The sequence below is a fragment of the Ahaetulla prasina genome, chromosome 4 (assembly GCF_028640845.1).
Source record: "Ahaetulla prasina isolate Xishuangbanna chromosome 4, ASM2864084v1, whole genome shotgun sequence".
Lineage (NCBI taxonomy): Eukaryota > Metazoa > Chordata > Lepidosauria > Squamata > Colubridae > Ahaetulla > Ahaetulla prasina.
In genome coordinates this window covers 118,452,711-118,480,387 of record NC_080542.1, presented here as the reverse complement: position 1 = coordinate 118,480,387, position 27,677 = coordinate 118,452,711, and the positions used below count along the sequence as shown (strand labels likewise).

The 27,677-nt window shown below is 39.8% G+C and overlaps 1 protein-coding gene across 1 annotated transcript in view; it reads left to right on the top strand.

The window, feature by feature from the left end:
* The window catches only part of MLLT10 (MLLT10 histone lysine methyltransferase DOT1L cofactor), a 174,427-nt gene that overhangs the window by 100,824 nt on the left and 45,926 nt on the right, over nt 1–27,677 (top strand). Inside the window, 6 exon segments of the mRNA XM_058181854.1 lie at nt 4,868–4,963; nt 6,873–6,879; nt 10,969–10,986; nt 11,136–11,175; nt 23,428–23,639; nt 25,265–25,834. Of these exon segments, the coding sequence (XP_058037837.1) occupies nt 4,868–4,963; nt 6,873–6,879; nt 10,969–10,986; nt 11,136–11,175; nt 23,428–23,639; nt 25,265–25,834 (943 nt within the window).

The following is a 27,677-nucleotide window of genomic DNA, read 5'->3' as shown; positions in this document are numbered from 1 at the left end:
TCTGGCAGGAGTGGTGTTACATGGGAGCCATGTGCGGCTCCCTCTATCACCCGCGCAGCTGCATTCTAAACTAACTGGAGCCTTCGGGTGCTCTTCAAGGGGAGCCCCATGTAGAGAGCATTGCAATAATCCAGGTGGGAGGTAACAAGAGCGTGAGTGACCATGCATAGGGCATCCCGGTCAAGGAAGGGGCGCAACTGGCGGAGCAGGCAGACCTGATAAAAAGCTGTCCTGGAGACGGCCGTCAAATGATCTTCAAACGACAGCCATCCATCCAGGAGAACGCCCAAGTTGCGCACCCTTTCCATATGAGCTGGGGATGCTGCTGGGGATACTCCAACACTTTTAGAAGCAGTTGTTTTTAATTGCTTAGCTGCCATCTTCTTTTAAGCTTTATTTCTTAAAGTTAAAATTAGTAAAAAATCTTTTTAAGTTTTCTGCAACCACAGTTATAAAATCTCTTCCTTTATCCTTTTGTAGTTATATTTAAAAATCTCCAACAGTCTCTGGCAGAAATATTAACTAATTATAGTTCTTCTAATTAGTTCCAACTGTCTATTATTAAATAGAAACAGCAGCTTTAAACATCGCTAAAAACACTGATGGCTTTAACAAGCAGCTCTTTAACTTTCACTTTCCTTTGTGTATTGCAAGCGCCATTTTAGGTCCACTCAAGTTGAAAGTTAGTTCAAAGGAAGCTATTTGAAAACAGAAGTTAAGGTTTATTACTTGCAAATCTTCTTGCTAGTCCTCCTGCTTCATTCTGTCTGCGTTGAGTTCTCTTTAAAAATAATCCTCGGCACAGAGATGGTCGCGGCTTCTCGTTCTGTGTAAACAGAAGCACCCTGGGCTCGGAGCTTCGTCAGGCTGGAGGAGGGCTCTCACCTTTCTGGCCCCTGGTTTAATTCCAGGGGCTCCCGGGGAACTCTACCACTCTTCTCTCCCCCTTCTCCTGGGGGAGGAATTTTCAAACTGTCTGACAGCCGATTTGCGCTGTCAGAAACGGTTTGACGAAACCTCAGGGCAGACAGGGATGTCCAAGAAGCCTGCGTTGCCATCGGAAGTTGCATTAGTTTTCTTTTTTGAATGTGGTTTTATATTCGTAAGCTGCCTTGAGTTGTCACGGATGAATAGGTGGCAATATAAATTCAATCAATCAATCAATAACACACAGTCTATGTAGCAAACTGTTCCTCAACAGCTGATGGCTACTGTTATTACTCAGATTGTACAGGTAGTCCTTAATTTACAACAGTTCATTTAGTGTCCATTCAAAGTTTCAATGGCACTGAAAAAATGACTTATGACTTTTTTCACAGTTACGACTTTTGCAGCATCCCCATGATCATACAATCAGAATTCAGATGCTTGGCAACTGGTTCACTGGTTCATACTTTTTGCAACCTCCTGACAAGCAATCTAGGAAGCCAGATTCCCTTAACAACCAGGTTACTAACTTATCAACTGCAGTAATTCACTTCTGTGGCAAGAAAGGTCATAAATGGAGGAAAAATTCACTTAACAAATGTCACACTTAACCACAGAAATTTTGGGCTCAATTTTGGTCATAAGTTAACTACCTATGAACATTTAATAATTCTTTGAGGTTTTAAAACAAGCATACACATGGACACACACATAGTTTATATAATTACATTTGGTAAAGTTTTGTAAAAGTAAAGTGCAGGTTTTTAGTCCGGAATCATCTAGTAATATCGGGTGATCAAATTGTTTATAGTCATTATCTATTGTGAGTGATATAAAATTCAGTGTTACATAGCGAAAGATTCTAAACAAAGAAATAGCATGGAACTAATATAAATTGCAAATAAAAGATGTGTAGGATACAGAAAGTCCTCAACTTACAACAGTTTGTTTACTGACTGTTCAAAGGTACAACGGCACTGTAAAAAGTGACTTATGACTGCTTTTCACACTTACAAACTTCGCAGCATTCCTGTGATCACCTGATCAAAATCCAGATGCTTGGCAACTGACTCATATTTATGACAGTTGGAGTGTGATTATGTGATTCCCTTTTGCGACCTTCTGACAAACAAAGTCAATGGGGAAGCCAGATTCACTTAATAGTCAGGTTACTAACTTATCAACTTCAGTGATCACTTAACTGAGATAAGAAAGGTCATAAAAAGGGGCAAGACTCGCTTAACAAATATCTCACTCAGCAACAGAAATTTTGGGCTCCATTGTGGTCATAAGTTGAAGACTGCCTATACTAAGCAAAAAAAAAAGTACATTTAAAAAAAAAAAAAGTTTTATTTTAACATTCTTATCCAATAACATATCCAATAACATATTTAATGTACCATCATATACAATTAATCGGATCTGCCCGGTCACCACCCCCTTCCTTTTACTCTCCTTCTCTACCTTCTTCTACTTTCCACAACCATCCTCCCCCTCTCTTATCTACATCCTCTCTTCCTTCCTCCCTACTCCTTTCTTCTCCCTCTTCTATCCCTCTTCCTTCCTTTCCTCTTCCTCCTCTTCTCTTTCCTACCTCCTTCTCTCTTCTACTTCCTTCTTTCCCATCATTCTGAAGTGGTAGCCAGGCAGCTCCGATCTTACATTAATTATACATCTTCAATCATCTTTGTACATTAACTATCAATCCATTTTCTACCCTCATCCCCCCTCCCCCTCCCTTCCCCTTCCTCCCCCCACCCTCCGAGACTTCCCAGAACCGAATACAGGGTATAAAGCTAACAACAAATATCTCACTCAGCAACAGAAATTTTGGGCTCCATTGTGGTCATAAGTTGAAGACTGCCTATACTAAGCAAAAAAAGTACATTTAAAAAAAAAAGTTTTATTTTAACATTCTTATCCAATAACATATCCAATAACATATTTAATGTACCATCATATACAATTAATCGGATCTGCCCGGTCACCACCCCTTCCTTTTACTCTCCTTCTCTACCTTCTTCTACTTTTCACAACCAAGCTCCCCCTCTCTTATCTACATCCTCTCTCCTTCCTCCCTACTCCTTTCTTCTCCTCTTCTATCCTCTTCCTTCCTTTCCTCTTCCTCCTCTTCTTTCCTACCTCCTTCTCTCTTCTACTTCCTTCTTTCCCATCATTCTGATGTGGTAGCCAGGCAGCTCCTATCTTACATTAATTCTACATCTTCAATCATCTTTGTACATTAACTATCAATCCATTTTCTACCCTCATCCCCCCTCCCCCTCCCTTCCGCTTCCTCCCCCCACCCCGCGAGACTTCCCAGAACCGAATACAGGGTATAAAGCTAACAACAAAAATTAAAATATAGCACAAATCATAATCCATAGTCATTCCTTAAAACCTCCACTCCACTTCCAGAGACAAAGAAAATACTTTTCTTCCAATCCATTATATATCAGACCATTCCACTCCTAGAGTTCTCAGAAATTTCCGATTGAGTTAGTGTTTGTTCTTGAATAAAGTACATAGTTTTTAATATCCAACCTTCATCAATCAATATCAAAACATTTTTGTTTTATAATACCCAGTTTGGGAAGAAAAGACCAACTTTTCTGTCCAACTTCTGGGAAGAAAATAGACCTGATTAATAGTTTTGCTCAGGGGTGAAATGTAAAATTTGTTACTACTGGTTCTTTGGGCGTGGCTTGGGGGGTAATGTGACTGGGTGGGCATGGCCAACTTTTTTTTTTTTACTTTTAAAAGCATTTTTTCTATAACCTCTTTGGCTGACAATCCCAGCTGAGTTGCCTGATCGTCAGAGGCTTTTCTTTTCTTTTAAAAGCATTTTTTTTGCTTTTAAAAGAAAAAAAAAGCCTCTAACAATCAGGCAACTCAGCTGGGATCATCAGGAGAGCCTTTTAAAAGCATTTTTTCTTCGGCCAAAAAATGCTTTTAAAAGTTAAAAAAAACACCTCTGATGATCATGTGGCTCAGCGGGGCATGTGGGGAGTGGTGGAATCGGGTGATCCCAGTCTGAACCGGGAGCATTTCACCCCTGGCTTTGCTTGAACTGAATATTATTAAATAAAATATTTATTTTGTATACATCATACATTTTCAGTTAATGTTAGAACAGTAATTTATTAATATAGATAATCCTTAAGTTACAACCAAAGGGGCTCAGGGGCTAGGATGTTGAGCTTGTTGATCGAAAGGTCGGCAGCACAGCGGTTCAAATCCCTAGTGCTGCCGTGTAACGGGGTGAGCTCCCGTTACTTGTCCCAGCTTCTGCCAACCTAGCAGTTTCGAAAGCACGTAAAAAATGCAACTAGAAAAAATAGGAACCACCTTTAGTGGGAAGGTAACAGCATTCCGTGCGCCTTTGGCGTTGAGTCATGCCGGCCACATGACCACGGAGACGTCTTCGGACAGCGCTGGCTGTTCGGCTTTGAAACGGAGATGAGCACCGCCCCCTAGAGTCAGGAACGACTAGCACGTATGTGCGAGGGGAACCTTTACCTTTTTAACTTACAACCATTCTTTTAGTGAACATTTGAAGTTAAAATAGCACTGAAAAAAAGACAAGCAATTTGTGTACTTAAAACTAGCACAGTATTCCCCTGGTCACACAATCAAAATATCTAGAAACCTTCATGTATTTACAATGGTGGAAGCACCATGCAACCTACAACCATCCCAGCAAGTTTCTGATAAACAATGTCACTGGAAGACTTAATGATTGTATGATTATTCAATAATTGCAGTGATTCGCTTAACATCCATGAAAAAAATGCCATAAAATCGGATGTAACTCACTTAGCAATCACCTTGCTTAGCAGCGGAAATTCAGATCCCAAATTATGGCCATAAATTAAGGACCACCTGTGGTTAAAATGCAAATAATTCTCTGATGTTGCTTTTACCTTTAATTCTTTTCTAGAAATATAAAGAAAAGGAAAAGCATAGACAAAAACATAAGAAGCAAACAGATTCTTCTCCATCCTTGGTTCCTTCCCTTACTGTAACTACAGAGAAAGTAAGTGAATATTTCTTGCAATTTTTCTTGAAATGATGTCTACATTTTTTACATTTAAGAGATGAGGATTTCAGTAGTTCCCAAACTTTATTATAGATCTCTTTTGATATTAAATAGTGATTTGGATTCAATAATTTTGATAGTCATTTGTGATAAAATAAACTTGATTTTTAAAACTTTAATTGTTTACAAGACTAAAGTCATATTTATTTCAGTTGGATCTTTCCACAGAAGAACTATTCCTAGAACAACTGAACTTAAAATAGAAATTATAAATGCTACAGCGGAAGCACCTTTGAATTAAAATTGTTTGATTTTAGTTTATATTTAGAGACTTAAGTTTTCTAGTAAGGTAACTCTGTTATGACTGTTACATGTCACATCTAAGCCATAATTTAAACTTGAAAAAAATCATTTATCAGCCTTTTTCCTAATTCTACTAAATAAATAATTATATTGTGTCTATAATTTAGTTTTATGTTTCCAGATGTAAAGTACTGAAAATTAAATATCTGTTAATATTTAAGTACAACTTTTGTGAAAGAGTAAATAATAATCTTGGCATTTAAGGATAATCTTTTATAATAAAATTTAAAATTTATTTTATTTATTAATTTATATTTATTAAATTTCAATAAAAATTTAAATAGAATGAGACTATTGCCTTATACATTGTAAGCCGCCCTGAGTCTTCGGAGAAGGGCGGGGTATAAATGTAAACAAAATATATATATATATTTTTAATTTGTCTGTAATAACTATTTTACTGTTTGATTGAAATGAATGTGGAAGAAAACCAAGGGATTATATTAAATCGGTAGTATATTTTTCTAATACAGATTTTTAGTTTTGTGGAAGATGTACCTTTTTATTTCAGCGGTATGTTTCAAACTTTTAAAGCATGTTTCAGGTTTTTACACAAAATAATTGCATACCCATGTTTCCCCAAAAATCCGACCTACCCCAAAAACAAGCCCTAGCCCGATTTTCATGCCTGTGCCTAAAGCGGACCTTCTTGCCCTGCGAGATTCCCCTCTCTCGCAGGTCTGGCCCTCCTCACTATCGAGGGCCCACCTTGAGGACGGGTTTTGGAACCCCGAGAGCTGGCATGCTAAATCTAGGAGGCTTAGGGGATTTTTAGTTAATTGTTTTAACCGTTTTTTTAGTGGGAGTTTTAATGGAAATTTTAAGGGGGGGAGGGAAACCGACGGGTCTGGGTTGGGGGTGGGTGGGAGGGTTAGGGCGGGTGATGGGGGTAGCCCGTCGGGAGAGAAACCAGTTCCAGCGCATGCTCGCGGCGACTATCAAATGGGCTCGGAGGTTATGGGGGGTGGGTGTTTTCCTTTGTGTGAGGGTGAGTCCATCTGCACGGTAAGTGGGAGGGGCAGATATGGCGGAAGGGGAGGATCGCATCGGTTTAGGGGGTCACGCGTTCGATGTATACAGGCGATCGCGTGCCTGATCCCTGCCTTCTCCCGTTCCCCGGATGGCCAAGACCCTCAGAGCCTGGGCCTTCGTCTGATGTTATGCAACGCACGGTCCGTGGCCAATAAGGCCCCCCTAATACATGATCTGATTCAGGGGGGTGCCGCGGATATTATAGGCGTTACGGAGACCTGGTTGGGCACTGAAGGGGGCGTGCCCCTGGTTGAGATGTGCCCACCGGGTTTCCGTGCATTCCATCAGCCGAGGGCCCAGGGTAGGGGTGGTGGGGTGGCGGTTGTTATTAAAGAGAGTCTAGAGCCGAAGGAGACCACTGTACCTCAGATTGCGGTGTGAATCCTCTTGTGAGGTGGGGTCATAGATGTCAGATGGGCTTGCTGGTCGCGTACCTGGCTCCTTGCTGCGTGACAGCCGCCCTGCCCGAGCTTCTGGAGGTGCTTGCCGGGGTGGCAGTGGAGACCCCCAGACTTTTAGTCATGGGGGACTTTAACTTGCCATCTGCCGGCCCGTCATCGACAGTAGCTCGGGGGTTCACGCCTCCATGACGGCCTTGGACCTGACCCAAGTAGTGGATGGCCCTACTCACATCGGGGGAGGCACACTGGACCTGATTTTCATCTCTGGTCAGTGGCTGAAGGATCTGGACTTGAGAGATATAGTCACAGAACCTTTGTCATGGTCAGATCACTCTCTCCTTCGCCTGGACTTTCTGACCGCTACCCAACACCGCAGGGAGACGGAACCACTACGTTGGTACAGTCCCAGGCGCCTGATGGACCCAGAGAGGTTTCGGACGGAGCTTGGGCCATTCCCTGAGGGTCTGGCTCACGGCACGGCAGAGGAACTAGCCGCAGCCTGGGAACGGGCTGCGGCTGGGGCTTTAGACCGTGTCGTGCCTCTGACCCGGCGCAGATCCCAACCGGCTCCTTGGTTCTCCGAGGAGCTGAGGGGGATGAAACGCCGAAGAAGACGCCTAGAGAGTTCCTGGAGGTCCAGCCGCTCAGAGGCTGATCGGACACTAGTTAGATCCTATACTAGGACCTACCTAGTGGCACTGAGGAAGCGGCGTTGCTCGCCTCCTCCCTCATTGCGCCGGCAGATAACCGCCCAGCTGCCCTGTTTGGGTGACCCGCCCTCCTTCACCAGGGGAGCGGGATGACCCGATGCAGGGGCGTGCTGAGGAGTTTAACGGTTATCTATACGATAAAATCGTTCAGCTTAGGGACGGTCTGGACCAAAATTGTGGCGATTCGGACGGGCATCTGAGGCGGTCTTGGTGATGTTGTTTGGGATGAGTTTGACCCTGTGACTCCGAGGACATGGACAGGTTGCTGGGTAGATTGAATGCCACCACGTGTTTACTGGACCCGTGCCCCTCCTGGCTGGTGCTGGCCACTCAGGAGGTGACACGAGGCTGGCTCCAGGGATTACGAGTGCTTCCTTGTTGGAGGGAGTCTTCCGCCGCCTTGAAAGAGGCGGTGGTGAGGCCCTCCTCAAGAAGCCTTCCTGACCCGCTGTTTTAGGTAATTATCGTCCGGTCTCAACCTTGCGGCGAAGGTTGTAGAGAGTATGGTGGCATATCAGTTTCCTGCACCTGGAGGAAACTGTCTATCTGGACCTGCTCCAGTCCGGCTTCCGCCCGTTACAGCACTGAGACGGCTTTGGTCGCGTTGGTGGATGATCTCTGGAGGGCCAGGGATAGGGGTTGTTCCTCTGCCCTGGTCCTATTAGACCTCTCAGCGGCTTTCGATACCATCGACCATGGTATCCTGCTGCGCCGGTTGGAGGGGTTGGGGATGGGGGGGAGCGTTTATCGGTGGTTCTCCTCCTATCTCCCCGACCGGTCGCAAGCGGTGTTGACGGGGGCAGAGGTGGGCCCGGGCGCCTCACTTGTGGGGTGCCGTCGATCTCTCGCCTTCTGTTCAACATCTATATGAAGCCGCTGGGTGAGATCATCAGTGGCTTCGTGTGAGGTACCAGCTGTACGCTGATGACACCCAGCTGTACTTTTCACACGGGCCACCCCAATGAAGCTATCAAGTGCTGTCCCGGTGTTTGGAAGCCGACGGGTCTGGATGGGGAGAAACAGGCTCAAGCTCAATCCTCCAAGACGGAGTGGCTGTGGATGCCGGCATCCCGGTACAGTCAGCTGAGTCCGCGGCTGACTGTCGGGAGCGAGTCATTGGCCCCGATGGAGAGGGTGCGCAATTTGGGCGTTCTCTTGGATGAACGGCTGTCTTTGAAGACCACTTGACGGCCGCCTCCAGGAGAGCTTTCCACCAGGTTCGCCTGGTGCGCCAGTTGCGCCTTTCTAGACCGGGATGCCTTGTGCACAGTCACCACGCCTTGTGACGCCTCGCCTGGACTACTGCAATGCTCTCTACATGGGGCTCCCCTTGAAGGGCATCCGGAGGCTACAGTTAGTCCAGAATGCAGCTGTGCGGGTGATAGAGGGGGCCCCTCGTGGCTCCCGAGTGACACCTATCCTGCACAGGCTGCACTGGCTACCTGTGGCCTTCCGGTGCGCTTCAAGGTGTTGGTGAACGCCTTTAAAGCGCCCATGGCATAGGGCCGGGTTACTTACGGGACCGCCTGCTGCTACCGAATACCTCTCACCGACCCGTGCGCTCTCACAGAGGGAATCGGGTGATCCCAGTCTGAACCGGGAGCATTTCACCCCTGGCTTTGCTTGAACTGAATATTATTAAATAAAATATTTATTTTGTATACATCATACATTTTCAGTTAATGTTAGAACAGTAATTTATTAATATAGATAATCCTTAACTTACAACCAAAGGGGCTCAGGGGCTAGGATGTTGAGCTTGTTGATCGAAAGGTCGGCAGCACAGCGGTTCAAATCCCTAGTGCTGCCGTGTAACGGGGTGAGCTCCTGTTACTTGTCCCAGCTTCTGCCAACCTAGCAGTTTCGAAAGCACGTAAAAAATGCAACTAGAAAAAATAGGGACCACCTTTAGTGGGAAGGTAACAGCATTCCGTGCGCCTTTGGCGTTGAGTCATGCCGGCCACATGACCACGGAGACGTCTTCGGACAGCGCTGGCTGTTCGGCTTTGAAACGGAGATGAGCACCGCCCCCTAGAGTCAGGAACGACTAGCACGTATGTGCGAGGGGAACCTTTACCTTTTTAACTTACAACCATTCTTTTAGTGAACATTTGAAGTTAAAATAGCACTGAAAAAAAGACAAGCAATTTGTGTACTTAAAACTAGCACAGTATTCCCATGGTCACACAATCAAAATATCTAGAAACCTTCATGTATTTACAATGGTGGAAGCACCATGCAACCTACAACCATCCCAGCAAGTTTCTGATAAACAATGTCACTGGAAGACTTAATGATTGCATGATTATTCAATAATTGCAGTGATTCGCTTAACATCCATGAAAAAAATGCCATAAAATCGGATGTAACTCACTTAGCAATCACCTTGCTTAGCAGCGGAAATTCAGATCCCAAATTATGGCCATAAATTAAGGACCACCTGTGGTTAAAATGCAAATAATTCCCTGATGTTGCTTTTACCTTTAATTCTTTTCTAGAAATATAAAGAAAAGGAAAAGCATAGACAAAAACATAAGAAGCAAACAGATTCTTCTCCATCCTTGGTTCCTTCCCTTACTGTAACTACAGAGAAAGTAAGTGAATATTTCTTGCAATTTTTCTTGAAATGATGTCTACATTTTTTACATTTAAGAGATGAGGATTTCAGTAGTTCCCAAACTTTATTATAGATCTCTTTTGATATTAAATAGTGATTTGGATTCAATAATTTTGATAGTCATTTGTGATAAAATAAACTTGATTTTTAAAACGTTAATTGTTTACAAGACTAAAGTCATATTTATTTCAGTTGGATCTTTCCACAGAAGAACTATTCCTAGAACAACTGAACTTAAAATAGAAATTATAAATGCTACAGCGGAAGCACCTTTGAATTAAAATTGTTTGATTTTAGTTTATATTTAGAGACTTAAGTTTTCTAGTAAGGTAACTCTGTTATGACTGTTACATGTCACATCTAAGCCATAATTTAAACTTGAAAAAAATCATTTATCAGCCTTTTTCCTAATTCTACTAAATAAATAATTATATTGTGTCTATAATTTAGTTTTATGTTTCCAGATGTAAAGTACTGAAAATTAAATATCTGTTAATATTTAAGTACAACTTTTGTGAAAGAGTAAATAATAATCTTGGCATTTAAGGATAATCTTTTATAATAAAATTTAAAATTTATTTTATTTATTAATTTATATTTATTAAATTTCAATAAAATTTAAATAGAATGAGACTATTGCCTTATACATTGTAAGCCGCCCTGAGTCTTCGGAGAAGGCGGGTATAAATGTAAACAAAATATATATATATTTTTAATTTGTCTGTAATAACTATTTTACTGTTTGATTGAAATGAATGTGGAAGAAAACCAAGGATTATATTAAATCGGTAGTATATTTTCTAATACAGATTTTTAGTTTTGTGGAAGATGTACCTTTTATTTCAGCGGTATGTTTCAAACTTTTAAAGCATGTTTCAGGTTTTACACAAAATAATTGCATACCCATGTTTCCCCAAAATCCGACCTACCCCAAAAACAAGCCCTAGCCCGATTTTCATGCCTGTGCCTAAAGTAGGTTCTACCCCAAATAAGGCCTAGTTAAGTCCTGCTCACCTTCTGGTTGTACAAGGTGAGCTGTGGTGCAGCCGTAAAAATCAAGCTGAGGCGGATGGAGGATGAAACAAGGTGGAGGATGAAATGAGGTTGGGGGTAAAGGATGAAACAAGGACGATGAAATGAGGTAGTGAGGGTTAGCGGACAAAACGAGGTGGGGTGTGTGGAGCTGTCCCAGGCACCCCACACTAGCCAGGCCAAAATGTCCTAACAACTGCCTGGTTTTATGACAGTTGGAGTGTGATTATGTGATTCCCTTTTGCGACCTTCTGACAAACAAAGTCAATGGGGAAGCCAGATTCACTTAATAGTCAGGTTACTAACTTATCAACTTCAGTGATCACTTAACTGAGATAAGAAAGGTCATAAAAAGGGGCAAGACTCGCTTAACAAATATCTCACTCAGCAACAGAAATTTTGGGCTCCATTGTGGTCATAAGTTGAAGACTGCCTATACTAAGTAAAAAAAAAAGTACATTTAAAAAAAAAAAAGTTTTATTTTAACATTCTTATCCAATAACATATCCAATAACATATTTAATGTACCATCATATACAATTAATTGGATCTGCCCGGTCACCACCCCCTTCCTTTTACTCTCCTTCTCTACCTTCTTCTACTTTCCACAACCACCCTCCCCCTCTCTTATCTACATCCTCTCTTCCTTCCTCCCTACTCCTTTCTTCTCCCTCTTCTATCCCTCTTCCTTCCTTTCCTCTTCCTCCTCTTCTCTTTCCTACCTCCTTCTCTCTTCTACTTCCTTCTTTCCCATCATTCTGAAGTGGTAGCCAGGCAGCTCCGATCTTACATTAATTATACATCTTCAATCATCTTTGTACATTAACTATCAATCCATTTTCTACCCTCATCCCCCCTCCCTCTCCCTTCCCCTTCCTCCCCCCACCCCGAGACTTCCCAGAACCGAATACAGGGTATAAAGCTAACAACAAAAATTAAAATATAGCACAAATCATAATCCATAATCACTCCTTGAAACCTCCACTCCCCTTCCAGAGACAAAGAAAATACTTTTCTTCCAATCCATTATATATCAGACCATTCCACTCCTAGAGTTCTCAGAAATTTCCGATTGAGTTAGTGTTTGTTCTTGAATAAAGTACATAGTTTTTAATATCCAACCTTCATCAATCAATATCAAAACATTTTTGTTTTATAATACCCAGTTTGGGAAGAAAAGACCAACTTTTCTGTCCAACTTCTGGGAAGAAAATAGACCTGATTAATAGTTTTGCTCAGGGGTGAAATGTAAAATTTGTTACTACTGGTTCTTTGGGCGTGGCTTGGGGGCTAATGTGACTGGGTGGGCATGGCCAACTTTTTGACATTTAAAAGCATTTTTAACAACCTGTTCAGCTGAAGAGGTTGTAAAAAATGCTTTTAAATGTCTCTGATGATCCCAGCTGAGCTGCACGATCATCAGAGGCTTTTTTTTAATTTTTAAAAGTGTTTTTTCAGCCGAAGAAAAAATGCTTTTAAAAGTAAAAAAAAAAAACACCTCTGATGATCATGTGGCTCAGCGGGGCATGTGGGGAGTGGTGGAATCGGGTGATCCCAGTCTGAACCGGGAGCATTTCACCCCTGGCTTTGCTTGAACTGAATATTATTAAATAAAATATTTATTTTCATATTTCAGTTTTGATGACATTTGATGTTTAGATCTTGTGAAATTTCCAGTGTTTTTACACAGCTTCAGTAATTGTTCATAAAATGGCACTGTATCCAAAAAGTGTAATATTGTTTCCTTCTGAAAATACCAAAAAAATAGTACCAAAAAAATAGCCCTTAGCATGTTTTCTGCATGTGAGCCGAATATAAGCCGTATACCCCAAATAAGCCCTACTTAAGTGCCTGTGCAGCTGGTTGCCTGCCCATTGGTTACTTCCCATGCCACCAACACGAGATGAAGTAAGGGGGGGTGAAGCTGCCCCACGGCCCTGCACTGGCTTACCTCAGAGCCCATGTAGACAAGCCATCCACACCCTAACAATTGCCTCAGCAGCAATACCAGGAACCAACATGGATGCCGGCCTGCTTCTTCTTATGGCTCCAGCACGGCACCGGAGCAGGAGGTCAAACAACGCACAGGTGCCATGGCCATGAGGCAGGAGGATGAAGCTTTCCCACATGCTCCACACCAGTACTTCAGGGCCCCCACAGCTAGGCCATCCACACAGGGCTGCCGACCCACTTCTGCTTACTTGAGGCCAGAATAGAGCAGGAGGCCAAGCAACACATCAGTGCTGCCGTCATGGGATGAGGCAGGAGTTAGGGCATGAATGGCCTGGCTGCAGGGGGCTCTGAGGTAAACAGGTGCAGGGCGCATGGGAAAGCTCCTTACCCCTTGCCTCATGGTGCTCGGGAGCTGTGTTGGTGCCGGAAGAAGTGGGCCAGTGCCCACATGGGGTCTTGCTGGACGGGGCTGCCAGAGGTGCTGCAGTGAAGTGAGGCAGGTGTTGGGGCATGGTTGGACTGACTGTGGGGGCCCTGAAGTAAGCTGGTGTGGGGCACGTGGAGTAGTTCCACATCCCCATCTTACACCAACGGCACTCAAAAGAAATAAAACATCCCCAAAAATAAGCCCTAGTGCTTATTTTGGAGCCCAAAAGAAAATAAGACAGTCTTATTTTTGGGGAAACCTCGGTAGGTACTACACACTCCAAGTAGCAAAAAATTATAAAAAATACCAAGAATTTTGGATGGTACATATTTTTATTATCACCATAATAATAATATATCAGCAGTTTGCTTAACTAGATATATTATTATTATGGTAATAATAAAAAAATCCAGCATCAATAACTAATTCTAGGTCAAAATATTATACATTAACTTTTCTGAATTTTTCAGTATTAAACAAATAGCAATTTGCTTACTATTGAAAAATTCAGAAAAGGTTATGTGTAATATTTTGACCTAGAATTAGTTATTGATGCTGGTAAGTTATATGCATGTCACGTAACTGGTCTGGAACTGAGCAATCAGGTTTAAACTAATACGGAATACTGGTAGTTCACAACTTGGTTAACAGCTGTTCACAGTCACAAAGGGTTTGGGACAGATGCTTTACAGCTCATAAGGCATTTCCAGCTGTTGTAAAAGTCATGGTTCTACCAGTCACAAGATTGTATTTCAGTGCTTGGCAACCTATTTGTATTTATAATTGGTTGCCAAATTTCCTGTGATCATGTGATCACCATTTCCAATCTTTCCTGGCTTCTCTAAAAAGTCAGTGGGAAATCTGATAGAGAAGATTGCAAATGGATTGGATGTTAGATTTGAGGTTGTTTCCACCAGTATGTTATGGTGAAGAAAAGCTACAGTGAATCTGGCTTTAGATTATAATATCTCCCCTCAGAGAAATCTGGAATGCTACGAGTTCCATTTTTATCTTACATGATTGTTGTCATAATTGATTGGGGTTTAAATTTTTTTTGAAATTCTAATAAATAGAATTGTTGCAATTTATTTCACAAAGTAGATTAAATAATACCAGACTGTATTAAATTTAAATTTATATGGCATCCATCTCACTGGTCTAGTGACTTTGGTTGGCTTACAAATTGGTTAAAAGATAAATATAAAAACATTTGAAAGTAATATGACCTAAATAAGAACTAAAACCAAATGGATGGCATGGGGATTGAGTCTTATCCCATCAGGTACCTCTAGCAAAGAACATCCCTTCTCCATCAGGGCTGCAAGCCAGTCAGCAAAACCAGTTTTTAAGACCCTTCTAGAAGGCCATTTTGATGAAGACCATTTTCATCTTTGAATGGCATTTTAATGGCAAATTCTAAAAAGTGATTAGGACAAAAACACAATTTCCTTTGAAGTTGCTGAAGGGTAAGTAATTGCAGAGGAACATCTCCATCTGGTTTATACATACGTGAAAGCATATGTGTACATATATGTTCAGAGAGCTTTTCCAATTCTTGCGTATACTTTTAAAAGCTATATCAGCTTAATAATACATATAATTTGGCCTGTTTGCTTTAAGAATTGCAACCCTAAAAACTAATGTTCAAATTTTTTTTAGAAAAAAAAAGTCATCTTGATCATTGCTAAAGGGGAAAAGAGTAAAATTAATTTTAGATGCTAATTTTTTAAATGTCATATGGTAATAAGTTTCATGGATGTGCTGTGAGATGACATTGTGTGTATACAATCATGATATTTTGTAATACTGTATTTTCTGAATTAAGCCAAAGAGTCATTTTAAAATTAAATGGCTTTTTCAGGGTAGATATTTGTGCACTATCTTATATATACTTTTATTTGTAAAGCTAAGGTGATCATCTCTATTTGCCACTGTGCTGAATATATTAAAATAATGCAATTTTCTTGAAATGATGTCTACATTTTTACATTTAAGAGATGAGGATTTCAGTAGTTCCCAAACTTTATTATAGATCTCTTTTGATATTAAATAGTGATTTGGATTCAATAATTTTGATAGTCATTTGTGATAAAATAAACTTGATTTTAAAACTTTAATTGTTTACAAGACTAAAGTCATATTTATTTCAGTTGGATCTTTCCACAGAAGAACTATTCCTAGAACAACTGAACTTAAAATAGAAATTATAAATGCTACAGCGGAAGCACCTTTGAATTAAAATTGTTTGATTTTAGTTTATATTTAGAGACTTAAGTTTTCTAGTAAGGTAACTCTGTTATGACTGTTACATGTCACATCTAAGCCATAATTTAAACTTGAAAAAAATCATTTATCAGCCTTTTTCCTAATTCTACTAAATAAATAATTATATTGTGTCTATAATTTAGTTTTATGTTTCCAGATGTAAAGTACTGAAAATTAAACATCTGTTAATATTTAAGTACAACTTTTGTGAAAGAGTAAATAATAATCTTGGCATTTAAGGATAATCTTTTATAATAAAATTTAAAATTTATTTTATTTATTAATTTATATTTATTAAATTTCAATAAAAATTTAAATAGAATGAGACTATTGCCTTATACATTGTAAGCCGCCCTGAGTCTTCAGAGAAGGGCGGGGTATAAATGTAAACAATATATATATATATATATTTAATTTGTCTGTAATAACTATTTTACTGTTTGATTGAAATGAATGTGGAAGAAAACCAAGGGATTATATTAAATCGGTAGTATATTTTTCTAATACAGATTTTTAGTTTTGTGGAAGATGTACCTTTTTATTTCAGCGGTATGTTTCAAACTTTTAAAGCATGTTTCAGGTTTTTACACAAAATAATTGCATACCCATGTTTCCCCAAAAATCCGACCTACCCCAAAAACAAGCCCTAGCCCGATTTTCATGCCTGTGCCTAAAGTAGGTTCTACCCCAAAATAAGGCCTAGTTAAGTCCTGCTCACCTTCTGGTTGTACAAGGTGAGCTGTGGTGCAGCCGTAAAAATCAAGCTGAGGCGGATGGAGGATGAAACAAGGTGGAGGATGAAATGAGGTTGGGGGTAAAGGATGAAACAAGGACGATGAAATGAGGTAGTGGGGGTTAGCGGACAAAACGAGGTGGGGTGTGTGGAGCTGTCCCAGGCACCCCACACTAGCCAGGCCAAAATGTCCTAACAACTGCCTGGTTTTATGACAGTGGCTCCAAAACTCCTGTCCAGGTCTCTGTGTGCCTGCTGGCTCACTTCTCCTTGCTTGCTGCTGCAATGGAGCAGGGGGGCTAAGTGATGCACATGGGGTTCTCGATGGGGCTCTTGGAAATGCCACAAGACGAGGTAGTTGTCAGGATGTTGATGGCCCGGGCAAAGTAAAAATATACTATCATTTTTAATACTAGAACTAATGAGTTCTAGTTCCCCTTTAAGCCTTAAAGCCATGTCATTCTAACATTAAAAATTATAGTATATTTTCTGTAAATAGAAGCACCATAAGAATATTTTCCAATCTAGTACTTTCCATAGCAGATGTTAATCCGTGTTTATCTGATATAAATAAAAAATAAATAAAAACCAATATCTATTAAGAATAAGAAATAGATATAACAACTGTGTGAACATAAGAATATTTTCTGTTGTTTTATCCACTTTTATCCACCACGCCTTTTGCAGTTCTATAGTTCTTTAAAATCATAAATATTTATTTTCATATTTCAGTACGTGAGAAATATAAGTAGCTTCAGAATTTCCCTTGAGAAGCTAGCAGCAAAATTTCAGCACATGCTCAGTATCTTACATGGTATTATCTAGAACTAATGAGTTCTAGTTCCCTTTAAGCCTTAAAGCCATGTCATTCTAACATTAAAAATTATAGTATATTTTCTGTAAATAGAAGCACCATAAGAATATTTTCCCATATAAATTGAATTTTTGCTTTTCTTGGAATGATTTTATACTTGAAAAGGTAGTTTTCTTATTGAAATATTTCCTATTCTCTTTACTGTAATATATTACCTATAATGGAAATCTGAAGTATTATTCTTCCTTTTTGATTTAAAAATATGTTTGTGATCAACAAAAAAACATTTTTCAGATCGGGATTCCTCTTAATTGCCCAATTTAGATATTATGGGAAAGTGTGGTAAGAGTTAAGTAAGTTTAGTAAGAAAAAGGGAGAGATAATTTTTTTTGAGGGGAGAAAATTACCTGTTTATTTTGCTCCTGATCTTTGTATTGTCTATTAGGGACTTATGATAAGAACAAGTTACTGCTTCTTTTAGGTTTCCCAGGATTATCTTGATTTCTTTCATACAATTTTTCTGCCCAAAGAATCAGCAGTTAGAGAGATCTAATTTTTATTTTTATTTTATTTGTCTAATTCACATAAATGGCATTCTCAGAGAACAAGTGACTCTGGCTGGTTTACCATAAATTAATTTGAAGATGTTTTTTGTTGGTTGCTAGCTTAAAAAGTAATATATCAAAAGCCACGGTGGCGCACTGTTAGAATGCAGTACTGCAGGCTAGTTTTGCTGATCACCAGCTGCCAGCAGTTTGGCAGTTGGGGTCTCACCAGCTCAAGGTTGACTCAGCCGTCTATCCTTCTGAGGTCAGTAAAATGAGGAGCCAAATTGTTGGGGGAAATATGCTGATTTAGAGAGGGCTGGAAACTGCTTAGAGAGGGTTGGAAAGCACTGTGAAGCAGTATATAAGTCTAAGTGCTATTGCTATTGCTATATTAGCAGTAATATTAAGTAGAGCTTTAGTGACTAGTTAGAAAACCTGCCAAGAAAGTTCTCCAAATTGTAATTTTTTTTAAAAAAAACACCTGTTACTGTAAACCATGAATATATGTAATTACTGAGTTGGTTAATTCTGGAAAACAGACAAAGCTACATGCATGTCCAGAATTTCCTGAATAATTCAAAATTCATAATGCCAGTAAAATTTTCTTTTAATACTATACTTACATATTTGCTGATAGATTAAACATCTGTTTTCAACAATCAACACTTCTCCACATCTCTTTTCTCCAGGAAGTTTTTTGGGAACTCCAAACAGTACAAAGTCATCCTCTGGAAGTTCTGTTCAATCTCCCCAGGATTTTTTGAGCTTTACAGACTCAGATCTACGTAATGACAGCTATACTCATTCTCAGCAAACTTTGTCAACCAAAGATGTATATAAAGGAGAGATTGGAAGTCAGGAAGGTGGTTTGAATTGCTTTACTTCCTTAATTAATCTTCCTTCAACCTCAACTGTTTCCTCCCAGCCTACTATTTTTGACAGTTCACCTGGAGAGTTAGGTAGTTCAAACCTTACACTAACAGGATACAAACGTGCTCAGTCATCTGGGATAGAAGACGAAACCATAAAGGAAAAGAAACGAAAAGGAAATAAGCAATGTAAGCATGGGCCTGGTCGGCCCAAAGGAAATAAAAGTCAGGAGAATATTTCTCACCTATCAGTTTGTTCAGCCTCCCCAACATCATCAGTAGCATCTGCTGCAGGAAGCCTAACAAGCTCTAATCTGCAGAAGTCTCCAACATTGCTCAGAAATGGAAGTCTACAAAGTCTCAGTGTGGGTTCCTCCCCTATTGGTTCAGGTAGGCATTTAGTATTATTTTAAAAGATATACATGTTTTAATTTAGCTTTACTTCAAAGTAATAATATCTTTGGTGTTTGATTCCACTGTTTTAAATTACATTTTCTCGAAAACAGTTGCCTTTTTATATATATTTAATGAGATTCCCCCCCCCCCAAGTTTTTATCTTTATTGCTGCTTACCATGTGATACATTCACTTGTCATCTGTTATCCTAGTTTATTAGAGGTGAGCACTGCTTCACTTTCAATGGGACAAACGTGCTTTGGATTACATGTGGAAACGTACAATGCATCTGCAACAATCCTATAATCTGTTTCTAGAATTGAGATCCTAGGATAGGGGTCGGCAACCTATGGCTCCGGAATTGCATGTGGCTCTTTTAACCCTCTGCTACGACGTTCTCCTTTCATCCCTCTGCTGCAGAGAGAAGCGGCCGATGCCACTGCTGTGGCCACCTCCATGGCCTGCCCGCCCGCTACTGTTGCAGCACCTTGCACAGCACAATGAAATTTAATGTGTTTCACAATGGGGGAGACGGGGTCCCCTCCTCCTGGAGCCCATTACAATGTAGAGCCACAATGCGACCCTGCCCCACTCGCCCCTGGCAGTGGCCACCTTGACTGTGCCACAGGCCAATATCAGAATAGAGAGCAAGTTGCGTGGGTCCCTGAGCGACCAAGGCACGTCCAGCACCAACAAAGGCCAGCAGTAGCACCCACCATTTCTTGCTGCAGTAGTTTGGGCAGAGAGAGAGAGAGAGAGAGAGAGAGAGAGAGAGAGAGAGAGAGAGAGAGAGAGAGAGAGAGAGAGAGAGAGAGAGAGAGAGAGAGAGAGAGAGAGAGAGAGAGAGAGAGAGAGGTGAACAACACATCCAAGGCTGGGTGTGGCAAGAGTGGCTGGAAGGGGAGGGATGAGACATGGCCGGGTGTGGCAAATAATTGAACAACTGGTTCTCTGCCCTAATGACTAGCTGGTAGCCATCACTAGGGGGGGGTCACTTGACTGGGTGGGAGTCGTTGCCCACACCCACCCAGTCATACCCAGTTGTTAACAACCCAGTTGTTAAATTATTGGCTCTCAGTGCTTTCTTTTCTGTGGAAAACGGGTCCAAATGGCTCTTTGAGTATTTAAGATTGCATACCCCTGTCCTAGGAAGACAAACTGTTTCAAGGAGTTTGTAGCATGTGTTGGCAAGTGCTCCCACATGCTCCAAAGTACTGTGTCCTTTACAATACAAATAGAAATCAGGGCAAGCAGCACTTCATATGTAGTGAGGCAAGAGGAGTAGACAGACACTTGATACTTTCACAAATTAGTATTGACTAATTTACTTTTTTTCAAATTGAAGTAATAATCAAATTGATTGTGAAAGATTATTAATAGTAACAATCACGGAGATATTAGTTTGAAATATTGCATAATTAAATTACTAATATTCTTGAATGCCTAGCATCAGTTGTGAGAATTTGATAATTGGAACATTTAGTGATGAGAGAGCAATCTGTTTTGAAACAGAAATTTTTGTACACTTCTTTAATTTAATTGGGGTGGCACGGTGGCTCAGCAATTAAGATGCTGGGCTTGGTGGCTGGAGAGATGTGAACGCTATGCTACAGGTGAACTTCTGTTCTTGCCCCAGCTCTTGCCAACTTAGCAGTTCAAAAGCATGCAAATAGATAAATAGGTCCCATTTCAGTGGGAAGGTAACAGCGCTCTGTGAAAATTCATGCTGGCCACATTACCATGGAAATGTCTTCAGACAGTGCTGGCTCAATGGCTTTGAAATGGAGATGAGCATCACCTCCTGTATTGGCAATGACTAGCAGAATAAAATCCTCAAGGACTCTATATAACTTGGTTTATTTTATATAAAAGCTATTCAAGAATGACTGAAAAGAGGGAAAACTTTTAAGTGGCTATTTACATTCTACTGTAAAGAAAAAGCATAGCTAAATTAATAATAAGATCCCAAACTTGTTTAATATTTTTGTTGCATTTTTAATCATATACAGGAAGAAATTATTGAAGTTAACTTAGTTAAGTGCTGCTATCCATTCAATCTTACATTTCATATATAGGTAGTTGGTTTCTTAGCAACCATTCAAAGGTATGACAAGACACCCAGCCCAAAAAACCCTACTTATTACCCAGTTTCAAAATTACATCTGACACAGTGCCCCTACGGTTGGCTCTTATGACCAATTGCAGGGCCGTTACCATCCCCCCTTCCCCTGCTTATTTCCCCCACCCATCCTGTCCTGAGGACTCCCATAGACTTGGGTCTGCTTTCCAGGCAGGAAAAGATTATGCCATTGAGTGGCTGCATTTAAAATACTTAGAATTCTGAATGTTTTTTGTAATATGTGAAAGATATCTAGGTATATGTCATTTATTTTATATTAATTTAGGGGAGAGAAAATATTTTGAGAAACAATACATCAAAGAAAGCACTGCATGTTTTTATCAAGAATTAGTTGAATATATAATAGTACTGAGAAGAATATTTTCCCATATAAATTGAATTTTTTGCTTTTCTTGGAATGATTTTATACTTGAAAAAGGTAGTTTTCTTATTGAAATATTTCCTATTCTCTTTACTGTAATATATTACCTATAATGGAAATCTGAAGTATTATTCTTCCTTTTTGATTTAAAAATATGTTTGTGATCAACAAAAAAACATTTTTCAGATCGGGATTCCTCTTAATTGCCCAATTTAGATATTATGGGAAAGTGTGGTAAGAGTTAAGTAAGTTTAGTAAGAAAAAGGGAGAGATAATTTTTTTTGAGGGGAGAAAATTACCTGTTTATTTTGCTCCTGATCTTTGTATTGTCTATTAGGGACTTATGATAAGAACAAGTTACTGCTTCTTTTAGGTTTCCCAGGATTATCTTGATTTCTTTCATACAATTTTTCTGCCCAAAGAATCAGCAGTTAGAGAGATCTAATTTTTATTTTTATTTTATTTGTCTAATTCACATAAATGGCATTCTCAGAGAACAAGTGACTCTGGCTGGTTTACCATAAATTAATTTGAAGATGTTTTTTGTTGGTTGCTAGCTTAAAAAGTAATATATCAAAAGCCACGGTGGCGCACTGTTAGAATGCAGTACTGCAGGCTAGTTTTGCTGATCACCAGCTGCCAGCAGTTTGGCAGTTGGGGTCTCACCAGCTCAAGGTTGACTCAGCCGTCTATCCTTCTGAGGTCAGTAAAATGAGGAGCCAAATTGTTGGGGGAAATATGCTGATTTAGAGAGGGCTGGAAACTGCTTAGAGAGGGTTGGAAAGCACTGTGAAGCAGTATATAAGTCTAAGTGCTATTGCTATTGCTATATTAGCAGTAATATTAAGTAGAGCTTTAGTGACTAGTTAGAAAACCTGCCAAGAAAGTTCTCCAAATTGTAATTTTTAAAAAAAAACAAAACCTGTTACTGTAAACCATGAATATATGTAATTACTGAGTTGGTTAATTCTGGAAAACAGACAAAGCTACATGCATGTCCAGAATTTCCTGAATAATTCAAAATTCATAATGCCAGTAAAATTTTCTTTTAATACTATACTTACATATTTGCTGATAGATTAAACATCTGTTTTCAACAATCAACACTTCTCCACATCTCTTTTCTCCAGGAAGTTTTTTGGGAACTCCAAACAGTACAAAGTCATCCTCTGGAAGTTCTGTTCAATCTCCCCAGGATTTTTTGAGCTTTACAGACTCAGATCTACGTAATGACAGCTATACTCATTCTCAGCAAACTTTGTCAACCAAAGATGTATATAAAGGAGAGATTGGAAGTCAGGAAGGTGGTTTGAATTGCTTTACTTCCTTAATTAATCTTCCTTCAACCTCAACTGTTTCCTCCCAGCCTACTATTTTTGACAGTTCACCTGGAGAGTTAGGTAGTTCAAACCTTACACTAACAGGATACAAACGTGCTCAGTCATCTGGGATAGAAGACGAAACCATAAAGGAAAAGAAACGAAAAGGAAATAAGCAATAGCTATTTGAATTCCTTTCTGATGCTAGTGAAATTGTGGGTATAATGTAATTGGAAAAGCAAATGTCTTTGTTTTGAAGCACACCATTTCCTTTTCTCTAGAAGAGGGCAGTCAACAGCATTGTGGTGTGACTTTTTAAAGTCACTATCCTTCCTGAATGTGCTGTTTCTTCCTTAAAATTGCAACTGTTTTTCTGGTGGATGTAACAGCTTCTTTCTTTGCTTTTTTTAAAAGAATGACTTAAATATCCTGTGCCTTTATGTTTGAGTTGTTTCAAATTATTATTTTTCTAGTTATTTTAGCTATTACTCAAATATGTAAAATATTTCTGCTCATGGTTAATTTCAGGAAGTCTCTGCACATGCTTCAAGTGGCAAAGATGTTTCAGAGGCCAGAGGTTCAGAGAGCAAAGGGAAGAAGTCAGGAGGTCATAATTCAGGTCAAAGGGGAAGAAAGCCTGGTGCTGCCAGGACTCCTGGAACTGCAGTATCAGCAGCTTGTACTTTTCAACAAGGTATTATTGAAGGGTACTCTATTGCTTTCTTCAGTGCCAAGTGGAATTTAAATTAAAAATAATAAATTTAGATGAAATATATTTTTCATATTTAGTACGTGAGAAATATAAGTAGCTTCAGAATTTCCCTTGAGAAGCTAGCAGCAGCAAAATTTCAGCACATGCTCAGTATCTTACATGGTATTATCTAGAACTAATTTTCCTGACAAATAACTGTGAAAACCTATACTTTATGAATATAAGAATTATATTTTATATTAATTTAGGGGAGAGAAAATATTTTGAGAAACAATACATCAAAGAAAGCACTGCATGTTTTTATCAAGAATTAGTTGAATATATAATAGTACTGAGAAGAATATTTTCCCATATAAATTGAATTTTTTGCTTTTCTTGGAATGATTTTATACTTGAAAAAGGTAGTTTTCTTATTGAAATATTTCCTATTCTCTTTACTGTAATATATTACCTATAATGGAAATCTGAAGTATTATTCTTCCTTTTTGATTTAAAAATATGTTTGTGATCAACAAAAAAACATTTTTCAGATCGGGATTCCTCTTAATTGCCCAATTTAGATATTATGGGAAAGTGTGGTAAGAGTTAAGTAAGTTTAGTAAGAAAAAGGGAGAGATAATTTTTTTTGAGGGGAGAAAATTACCTGTTTATTTTGCTCCTGATCTTTGTATTGTCTATTAGGGACTTATGATAAGAACAAGTTACTGCTTCTTTTAGGTTTCCCAGGATTATCTTGATTTCTTTCATACAATTTTTCTGCCCAAAGAATCAGCAGTTAGAGAGATCTAATTTTTATTTTTATTTTATTTGTCTAATTCACATAAATGGCATTCTCAGAGAACAAGTGACTCTGGCTGGTTTACCATAAATTAATTTGAAGATGTTTTTTGTTGGTTGCTAGCTTAAAAAGTAATATATCAAAAGCCACGGTGGCGCACTGTTAGAATGCAGTACTGCAGGCTAGTTTTGCTGATCACCAGCTGCCAGCAGTTTGGCAGTTGGGGTCTCACCAGCTCAAGGTTGACTCAGCCGTCTATCCTTCTGAGGTCAGTAAAATGAGGAGCCAAATTGTTGGGGGAAATATGCTGATTTAGAGAGGGCTGGAAACTGCTTAGAGAGGGTTGGAAAGCACTGTGAAGCAGTATATAAGTCTAAGTGCTATTGCTATATTAGCAGTAATATTAAGTAGAGCTTTAGTGACTAGTTAGAAAACCTGCCAAGAAAGTTCTCCAAATTGTAATTTTTTAAAAAACACCTGTTACTGTAAACCATGAATATATGTAATTACTGAGTTGGTTAATTCTGGAAAACAGACAAAGCTACATGCATGTCCAGAATTTCCTGAATAATTCAAAATTCATAATGCCAGTAAAATTTTCTTTTAATATTAAAATTAAATGGCTTTTTCAGGGTAGATATTTGTGCACTATCTTATATATACTTTTATTTGTAAAGCTAAGGTGATCATCTCTATTTGCCACTGTGCTGAATATATTAAAATAATGCAATTTTCTTTATTTTTCTTTTAATACTATACTTACATATTTGCTGATAGATTAAACATCTGTTTTCAACAATCAACACTTCTCCACATCTCTTTTCTCCAGGAAGTTTTTTGGGAACTCCAAACAGTACAAAGTCATCCTCTGGAAGTTCTGTTCAATCTCCCCAGGATTTTTTGAGCTTTACAGACTCAGATCTACGTAATGACAGCTATACTCATTCTCAGCAAACTTTGTCAACCAAAGATGTATATAAAGGAGAGATTGGAAGTCAGGAAGGTGGTTTGAATTGCTTTACTTCCTTAATTAATCTTCCTTCAACCTCAACTGTTTCCTCCCAGCCTACTATTTTTGACAGTTCACCTGGAGAGTTAGGTAGTTCAAACCTTACACTAACAGGATACAAACGTGCTCAGTCATCTGGGATAGAAGACGAAACCATAAAGGAAAAGAAACGAAAAGGAAATAAGCAATGTAAGCATGGGCCTGGTCGGCCCAAAGGAAATAAAAGTCAGGAGAATATTTCTCACCTATCAGTTTGTTCAGCCTCCCCAACATCATCAGTAGCATCTGCTGCAGGAAGCCTAACAAGCTCTAATCTGCAGGAGTCTCCAACATTGCTCAGAAATGGAAGTCTACAAAGTCTCAGTGTGGGTTCCTCCCCTATTGGTTCAGGTAGGCATTTAGTATTATTTTAAAAGATATACATGTTTTAATTTAGCTTTACTTCAAAGTAATAATATCTTTGGTGTTTGATTCCACTGTTTTAAATTACATTTTCTCGAAAACAGTTGCCTTTTTATATATATTTAATGAGATTCCCCCCCCCCAAGTTTTTATCTTTATTGCTGCTTACCATGTGATACATTCACTTGTCATCTGTTATCCTAGTTTATTAGAGGTGAGCACTGCTTCACTTTCAATGGGACAAATGTGCTTTGGATTACATGTGGAAACGTACAATGCATCTGCAACAATCCTATAATCTGTTTCTAGAATTGAGATCCTAGGATAGGGGTCGGCAACCTATGGCTCCGGAATTGCATGTGGCTCTTTTAACCCTCTGCTACGACGTTCTCCTTTCATCCCTCTGCTGCAGAGAGAAGCGGCCGATGCCACTGCTGTGGCCACCTCCATGGCCTGCCCGCCCGCTACTGTTGCAGCACCTTGCACAGCACAATGAAATTTAATGTGTTTCACAATGGGGGAGACGGGGTCCCCTCCTCCTGGAGCCCATTACAATGTAGAGCCACAATGCGACCCTGCCCCACTCGCCCCTGGCAGTGGCCACCTTGACTGTGCCACAGGCCAATATCAGAATAGAGAGCAAGTTGCGTGGGTCCCTGAGCGACCAAGGCACGTCCAGCACCAACAAAGGCCAGCAGTAGCACCCACCATTTCTTGCTGCAGTAGTTTGGGCAGCGAGAGAGAGAGAGAGAAAGAAAGAAAGAGACAGACAGACAGACACAGACACACACAGAGGGGGAGAGAGGGAGGGAGGGAGGGAGGGAGGGAGAGAGAGAGAGAGAGAGAGAGAGAGAGAGAGAGAGAGGTGAACAACACATCCAAGGCTGGGTGTGGCAAGAGTGGCTGGAAGGGGAGGGATGAGACATGGCCGGGTGTGGCAAATAATTGAACAACTGGTTCTCTGCCCTAATGACTAGCTGGTAGCCATCACTAGGGGGGGGTCACTTGACTGGGTGGGAGTCGTTGCCCACACCCACCCAGTCATACCCAGTTGTTAACAACCCAGTTGTTAAATTATTGGCTCTCAGTGCTTTCTTTTCTGTGGAAAACGGGTCCAAATGGCTCTTTGAGTATTTAAGATTGCATACCCCTGTCCTAGGAAGACAAACTGTTTCAAGGAGTTTGTAGCATGTGTTGGCAAGTGCTCCACATGCTCCAAAGTACTGTGTCCTTTACAATACAAATAGAAATCAGGGCAAGCAGCACTTCATATGTAGTGAGGCAAGAGGAGTAGACAGACACTTGATACTTTCACAAATTAGTATTGACTAATTTACTTTTTTTCAAATTGAAGTAATAATCAAATTGATTGTGAAAGATTATTAATAGTAACAATCACGGAGATATTAGTTTGAAATATTGCATAATTAAATTACTAATATTCTTGAATGCCTAGCATCAGTTGTGAGAATTTGATAATTGGAACATTTAGTGATGAGAGAGCAATCTGTTTTGAAACAGAAATTTTTGTACACTTCTTTAATTTAATTGGGGTGGCACGGTGGCTCAGCAATTAAGATGCTGGGCTTGGTGGCTGGAGAGATGTGAACGCTATGCTACAGGTGAACTTCTGTTCTTGCCCCAGCTCTTGCCAACTTAGCAGTTCAAAAGCATGCAAATAGATAAATAGGTCCCATTTCAGTGGGAAGGTAACAGCGCTCTGTGAAAATTCATGCTGGCCACATTACCATGGAAATGTCTTCAGACAGTGCTGGCTCAATGGCTTTGAAATGGAGATGAGCATCACCTCCTGTATTGGCAATGACTAGCA